We start from the raw sequence: 8,395 nt of genomic DNA, 5'->3' as shown, positions 1-8,395 counted from the left end.
GGATAATCAATTAGGGGGCTCATTCAAGAGAAAGGAGAATTCACCCAAAAAGACCATCAGTTGGAAAGGAATATTACAGAAGGATCATGGGAGTGGTTGCAGGGAAGAAAGGAGGGAAATAAAGTGATGTAATTATATTTTAATTTGAAAAAATTTAACAAAAATTAAAATATTTTAACTGCTAAAACCCATCTTTGTAGATGATCAGTTTTCCTTGACGTCACTGAGACAATTCCACATCCCCCCGTATGACTAGGCTAAGGTAAAAAGGGAGAATTTGGGACTGGGGTGATGGCTCAGTGGATAACATTCATGCTGCTCCAGGATGAGAACCTGAGAGAGAGAGAGAGAGAGAGAGAGAGAGAGAGAGAGAACAGAGTACTCACAGGCTGCAGGAGCTGCCCCTGCTGAGATCTCCATTTTTTACTTCCAGAATTCCAGACAGTCAGTCAGGTAGTACATTTCTGTTGCTGAAGTCACATTTTTCGTAAGTACCTGTTGCAGCAAACTAAGAAGCCAGTGAACGTAACCATGGAGCATTCTATGGCTCATATTTGTGCACAGATAAATGCCACCAAAATTGTAAAATACCCTTCACTGGAAAAAAAAAACAACAGTTAATTCCACATAATAAAAGTGTTCGAGGAATGTGAATTAAGTAAGAACAGACTGGACCTAATACCCTCTTTTACCATACTGGCAATCAGCAAGCCGAGGAGGACACCTGGCAGAGCCAGGGTGCGAGGAAATGGAAGCATTCCCTGTGTCAACAAAAGAACTGCCCCGTGAAGAGAAACTGGGCATTGTTTTGACTTCAAAATAAAAAATAATTTATGTTTTAACTTAGCAAATATATTCTTAAGATTCTCTTACACACACACAGACACAGAGAAAGAGGGAAGGAGAGGGAGAGGGAGAGAAACTTTCTCATAGCATTGCTTGGAAATATTGCAAAAATTGAAGCACTGAAAATGCCCCTGGATGCAAATCCAGAGTACAGTAAGTTCAGCTAGTGTGGCTCTATTAACTGTGAAAATGAGACCCAGCGTTAACTGTGGAGGAACAGGGAAGTGAGACATAGAAAAGATGTTGAAAACAAAAGTATATGCTACCTTATGCTGAGAACATTTCTAGAAAGCTATGTGCTACCCACCCACTTGCTGCTGCTGCGCCTGCTGTTCTGTTTGCTATTGCTGGTGTGCTGGACTGCTGGATAGGCTGACGAAGAAGATTGGAGTTGCACCAAGGAACCCAACATCCCTAAACACAACATTAGCAGGAAGCAGCCTACAGAGCTCTACGCTGCCTTTTCCCTCTAACCTTCTTTCTCTCCTACCTAGTGTTGGGGGATTGGGAAGGCTTGGGTGGAATAAAGGTTGGAAGGGAGGTAGAGGTATAAGAACCTAAATAAAATAGATTTAAAAAAAATACCCCTATAGCTACAAGAGAAACAAATGGCAGGATTAGTCTCTGAGAAACGGGGAAAAAATTGAGGGAGGTATTTTGTAACTATTCATTTATAACTGAATTAAAATAACAATTTCAAAAGATTCTAGGATCATTGTACTGGCTAGTTTTTGTCAACTTGACACAAGCTACACATGCCTAGAAGAAGGAAGCTTAACCGAGAAATTGTCTGTATTGGACTGGTTCTGTGGGCACATCTGTGGAACATTTTCTTAATTGCTGATTGATATGAGAGGGCTCCTGCCCAAGCTGTCCTCAAACTCCACATATAATCCAGGTTGGCCTCAAGACAGGCTCCTCCTGATTCTTAATGATGAGATGAATGCATGTACCCACATGAACCTAGATATATTTTGATAGTAGAAGCCATTTGATTTAGTTTGTGATTGCATATGAAATGTGAAGAAAAAAAAAGAAAAGAGAAGTGATACCAAGATTTTTGAGTTGGAAAATAAGTTGCTATTTCAAATAACAAGAGGATGAAATGAAACAAGCTGAGAAAGGCACCAGGGATTTGACTTTGTACAACTGCATTTTGTAATGCCCACAGCTGTCCGAGTGGAGATTTTTCAACAGGAAGTTGGGTATGTCAGTCTTGAATAGTAAAGTTTTGGGTGGGGCTATACCTTTAGAAGCAAACAGCAGCGTATAGAGAGATTAAGGGAAGAAAATGTTTCAAAAGGTGGGTGTGAAATCAGCTCTTTCAAGTGATTCTGATCGGTCAACTGAGATGAAGGCCCAAAGCTAACAGCAGACTGATGAATCCAAAAAGATTGGTTTAAGGTAAATAGTAATGACACTGGAATGAACTAAATAAAAATTTACTTAAGAGCTTCTGGATATCTTTCTTAGTTGAATTTTTGTCTTGCTACTATTTATCTATTCACAGTGAGACAGCCAGCATGATCTTTAATTAAGCAGTAACACGCCAGTACATAGTATTTTCAACATACATCACTAGTGGCATTAATCCTGTCTCTGAAGGTCAAAAAAAAAGACCTTGAAGTAAAACTTATGTCACTTAGAATATAATGTTAACAATAACAATAGCATAAGCATAAAATATAAATATAATAATTACATATCACATATCCAGAGACATGATTATATTGTTATTAGGAACTAAGATTTTCAATATAAGATAAATTAGATACAAACATAAAATGAAGGCTATTAAGTTCTTGTGCTTATACTCCAGATTGAGGTTATAAATGCGAACTCATACTGTGTCTGTCTCGCCTTTACAATACTATATGTCTTCTAGTGGCCAGAGAGATGATTCAGCAGCTAAGAGCATGTACTGCTTCTCTAGAGGACCTGAGTTTGATTTCCAGCACCCACGTTAGGCAGCTCCCAACTGCCTGTAACACCCACCTCACAGGGGACCCGAAACTCTCTTCTGTCCTCCAAGGGCACTGGACTCACATGCACAAGCATTCACACGTGTACACACAACTTCAAAGATAAAATATTAAAAACGCTATCTCCTAGAACTATCTACTGAAGTCCAGAGAAAGCATGCCAGCTTGCTGTGAGCAGCACTGACACGCTCTCTAAGCTTTGTTTCTGCCAACGGCGGTCAGGGTTCCTCGTTCCTCGTCGTAACAGCCAATGCCGTCTTGAGGGCAGGACAGTCGCAGAGTGAGTTTGGGACACCTCGGACTGGGGATTGGGTCTTGCCCTGAGAGTGTGAGCTCCTGCCTTGTACATCAGAGGTCCCGACTCCATGGCCCTGGGATTCCAGGCCTTCTATCAGCAGTCAGCCTGACCCACACGATTTTGGTCCCAGATGGAGGGTCACATTGCTGGCTCTGAGGCCTGAGACTTGGGACTGAGCGGTGCTGGGTCACCAGCCTGAAAAGGCCAGCTGTGAGAGTCCTCAGTCATCAGAACCACATGAGCCAGTTCTGCTAGCAAATTCCCCTCTTATCTGCCCAGCCACATCTTTTACCAGCGGCTCTGTTTCTATGAAGAGCCCTGACTAATACATTTGCCACCTGACTGAGGAAGAGAAAGAATCAAGCACTTATCCACCTTTCTTTTATGAACTCTCTTTCAGAACAACCAATGAAGAAAGCCCATTCCCCCAGAAGAATTTAAATACACAAAAGCTCCCCTCACCCCACCTCCTTGAGCGTTCTTAAAAGAACCAAAGGACTCTCTCAATTACAAAATAGTGATTGGCTAACCCCTGTGGAACTGGTCAATCTTGGTCTCTTTTCTGCCTTCCCAGGGCTAGAAGGATTATCAGATGCCACCAAACTAACGGAATGAAAAGTCATTGTGGAATCTAAGAACAGATGACCCTATACAATGCCCAGCTCTAATAATCTTCAAACTCTGGGACAATGTGACATTCTGGGCCGTTTGATGTGATGCTTGAAGGAGGCTTCTCTGTGATGTACTTCTGCCCACCCCCGAGTCTAATCAGCTCTCACCCGGCTGTCGGTTGCTTCTAGAAGAGCATGTTAAGCAGCACCATGGAGGCCAGTGAGATGATGCAGCTGGTCAAAACAGCAGCTGTACAAGCCTGACAACCCCAGTTTGTTCCGTGGGACCCACATGAAGGCGGAAGGGGAAAACTGACCTCCACACAGGCACCATGGCACATGGGTACCATGCCCTTGTGCCCTCGCACACATCACACACATCCACACAATGATAATAACTCAAAGCACAAAAGTGAACACCACCACGTGAATGTAACCATCCAAACCCAGAGGGTGGAAAATCCTAAGCCAAAAGGCCATTCTGTCCCACATACTAATAACTATCTGTAAATGGAGAGAAAATTGTGGTAAGTTAAAAAAAAATGCAATCTTGAACTTAATCATTAATCAGTGTAAAATATGACTCCTCAGTAGAACAAATCCAAGTTATATTATGTCTTTAAGAAGACCCTGGAAGATTAGACATGGCCTGGGCATTACTAAAATGTCACCTTCCAGGGAAGCTGTCCCTGTTCTACTTCCATAATTAAAAATGTAAGCCCTCTTCCACATTCTTGCTATCTCTTCCCACCATGTGCTATATTGTATATGTTCTTGCTTTGTTTCATGCCTACCTCTAGTTGTGAGAATGCAAGTTCCTAAAACTAAAAGAATTCTGTGGGTTTTGCTCACAGTTAGGAGCTAGAAGAATCTGCAAGAGTTCAGAAATACAGCCAGCCCTTTGTGCATGTGGCTGCCGCGTTTGTGAATCCAAACCACCTCAGACTGGAAATATTCAGAATAAGTTGCCTCCAAACATACACACAGTTTCCCTCTTGCTATCATTCTCTGGACTACAGGACATAACAACAATTTATGTGGCATTTACGGGGCATTAGCTATTTTAAGAAATCCAGAGAAGATGTAAAATATGAGTGCAAAATAAAGATTATATGCAAATATCTCAGAATTTTATAGAAGAGCTGTAGTACACAGATTTTGGTTGTCTTCTGGGAGTCTTGGGCTTCCTAAAACCAGCTCCCCATAGGTACAAAGGAATAACAGTATTCATGAATAAATATGTTACAAAATTCTTAAAACTTTGAAGGAAGGCCAAAGATAAGCAGCATTTCTTTGCAGTGTCATACTGGGATGTTGATATAATTTGGATATTGTCTGTGTCCGTATCCCAAAGGTTTCCATTCTGGAAGCTTGGCCCACCTTTAAAAAGTGGGACCTAATAGAAGATGTTAAATTAAAGGTCATCACTCTCAGAATAAATGAATCCTGTTCTGAAGGTGAGAGTTAGTTCCTGTGTAGGTGATCTGTTCTGTGGGTTTCATCATGATGCCACTTGCCATGCTGTGATGTAGCCAGGAGGCTCTGACCAGAGCCCAGGAGCTACAGCACCAAGTTCTTGGACTTCTAAAATTGTAAGCTAAATTTAACTTTCCTTCATCTATTTTCCAACATCTTATACTTCATTATACTAATAGCAATGGAGTAAGACAGGTACTGTTGGAAAGATTTACTCAAAATACAATTATCCAGTAAAATATGGCTGTCATTCCTTTTCATATGAAGGTATAGTTCCAACCTTTTAAAGTTAGAGAGTTGCTTGTAATTCTTTTCTGTTAGAGATATAAGTAATTTCTTTGCAATAACAAGGTAATCACAAAGTTTCTGCTTCATACTGTCTTCAAGAACATTAGCTAGGTTTATGTCTAACCCCTCTATCTGAGTCTCAAGTACTAGCAAATACAAAGTGCCTCAAAATATTTTTGAAGTGAATTTATCATTTTACTGACTTCCTCATAAATGACTATTTAAAGCCAGGCCTCTCTATCTCCATGTCCTGTTCTAGTTGCTTTCACCTCATCACTTTCAAGTCTGTCACACATGAAAAAATGTTTTTAAATTGTAATAAGTCCGGCAGCTGTTGAATCTGATACTTGTTCTAGACTTTTTTCTGATGAATCAGTTTTCTGTCCTGTAAGGAAAGGCCTGATACAATCTTACATAAAGGGAATGGGTTTATTTTGGTTCACTGGTCTGGCAGTTCCAACCAATATCAGGAAGTCTTTACCCTGTGTACCAATTTTCTGCTTTCATCAAGACTTAACTAAAATGCTGAGACTTTCGAAGTAGAAATTATAGGGAAGTAAAATGCACGGACTTGGCCTCCAGACATTTTGAAGAGGAAGAAGCAAAGAATAATTTTAAAACAAATGTAACCTGAAAACAAAAGAATAGAAGGGCCAGCAACCTAAGAAAGAAGTGAAGCAGGAAAACCGAGGAGACTGTTCTGACTTTCATCCTTTCCGTTTGCACCCAGCCATCTTGATCTTGACGTAAGTCTGTTCAGTTCAAAAGGATTTGCTTGACAAAGAAACTAGAATGTGAAGAACAGCATACAAGAGAGCAAGGGGTGGAGAGATGAATTAGAACCCCACCTCTCTGGGTCTCAGCATCTCCTGTGGCTGGAATGAAAAGATCTTTCACATACATCCTGTTTATATCCCTGTACTCTTGTTTGGACCTCCAGTATCTGCAACTGTTATCAGTGGATGACATCCCCATCATCTATGGGGGAAGCTGATCTTCACCCGATGGGAGACTCCTGGGACTTAAGTCATATCAATGAGGTCCCTCTCTAGAGACCCATCTTGCTCCATGGGATGGATCTCCACCCCACCCTCAGACTCTCTTCTACCTCTGCACATATTGAGTCCTGACTATCACACTCTCCCACAGAGCCAAGAGATAACTGTCAGTGTGCTGATCCCCTCTGCACACTTTGATGAATCTTGGACATGTGTCTCTCAGCATGTTTACAGCCATCTTAGTTAGATGATAGCTCCTAAGTGTAGCCTTCAAAGGAGAGATTGTTCAGGAGTATTCTACATTTAATGTCCCTGGTTCAACTTAGAGGGTTGAGTTTCATCTTCAAGGACATGGTTTGATATCATCTTCCCATGGGGGAGGAAGTATAGCTCAGCCATGAAGTATGTATGCTCAGCACACTTAGGAGCCCAGGTTCAAATCCCATGTATTGGTTACTTTTTTACTGCCGAGGACAAATAACTGCTACATTTATTGATTTTCTTTTGAAAATACTTAACAAAAGCCACTTTAAAAGGGAAACCTTTCTTGGAGCTCACAGTTTGGGCCACAGTCTACCATGGTGGCAAAAGCAGGAGAGAGAGGCTGTGGTCACATTGTTTCCACAGTAGAAAGTATTGTGAGATTAGTCTGGCTGCCTCCAGTTTACTCAGTTCAAAAGCAAAGCCCTTGGAATGATACTGCCCGCATTGATTTTGGGTGGTCCTACTTCAATGAACCCAGTATGAAAATTTCCTCACACATATGCCCAAGATCTGGCTCCTAGGTGATTTTGGGTCTAGAATCATGAGTTGAGTGCCTGCTGAAGTCTGTGTACCAGCTGCAGTCATTGTTGAGGGATGCATACCACCCAAGCTGAGAATCTTCATTTTTATGCAGGTCTGTGTATACTCTTACATCTATTCTGTAAATTTATTGTTTATTATTATTATTATTATTATTATTATTATTATTATTATTATTATAAACACATTACCCCATGGAAGGTACTTTCTTAATCATGCCAAAAACTGAGTTCTTCTGTGTGTAATGATCTCCCAATTCTTTTTTCACTATGCTCAGTTGCTGGGGTTCAAGATACATCACCCTTAAATATGATCATAGGAGACTATAATTTGATAGCTCAAGTTGACAATCAATATAAGCTCCCACGGTTCACATAAAATGACTCAAGGAGGACATGAAGGCTCCAGGAGTGGCTTAATCTGTGACCCTGAACGAGAAGTAGAGTAGGGAAATTCCAATACAGGCCTGTTTTTTTTTTTCCCCTCCCTGACCTTTTTGTCTAGCCCAGGATTCCAGCTCAAACAATGGTGCCACCTACCCCAACCCCATGTTTAGAAGGGGTCTTCCTTCTTAGTTAAAGCTCTCTGGAAATTCTGCAAAATAATAATAATAATAATAATAATAATAATAATAATAATAATAATTAAATAAATTTTAAAAATCTAAAGGTGCTTATGCCATAAATAAACCTTAACCCAATCAAGTTGATAATGGAAATTACCCTGACATCCAGCACAAAAAGCAAAAGATAGTCTGGTTGATGAGTTTTATGAGGATGAGAAGAACATCTTTTAAGAACAGAAGGGAAAGGAGCAGGTAAGAAAGATAAGAATCATGAAACCTGCAGTGTAGAGAAGACAGCTCCACTGGTAAAGTACTGGCCTTGCAAGTAATAAGGACCTGAGTCCTGTTTCCAGAACTGTTAAAAATTCAAATGTGGTGATGTGTAAATCAGTGCTGGGGAGGCAGAGACAAGAAGATCCCGGGGGTTCACTGCTACACAGAGACACCCTGTCTCAAATAAATAAATAGATAGATAGATAGATAGATAGATAGATAGATAGATAGATAGATAGATAGATAGATAGATA

General features: G+C 40.6%; 1 protein-coding gene across 1 annotated transcript in view; it reads right to left on the bottom strand.

The window, feature by feature from the left end:
- Positions 1 to 408: 408 nt before the first annotated feature.
- Positions 409 to 8,395, bottom strand: part of Cd38 (CD38 molecule) — a 14,162-nt gene continuing 6,175 nt past the window's right edge. The window contains exon 2 of the mRNA XM_055624273.1: positions 409 to 508. Coding sequence (XP_055480248.1) covers positions 424 to 508 — 85 coding nt within the window. The 3' untranslated portion in view covers positions 409 to 423. The remainder of the gene's footprint in view (positions 509 to 8,395) is intronic.

This window comes from Psammomys obesus, unplaced genomic scaffold, assembly GCF_907164565.1.
Source record: "Psammomys obesus unplaced genomic scaffold, mPsaObe1.curated_primary_1811, whole genome shotgun sequence".
NCBI classification, from domain to species: Eukaryota; Metazoa; Chordata; class Mammalia; order Rodentia; family Muridae; genus Psammomys; species Psammomys obesus.
Note: the sequence above shows the minus strand (reverse complement) of the source record. Positions and strands in the feature narration are given on the sequence as shown.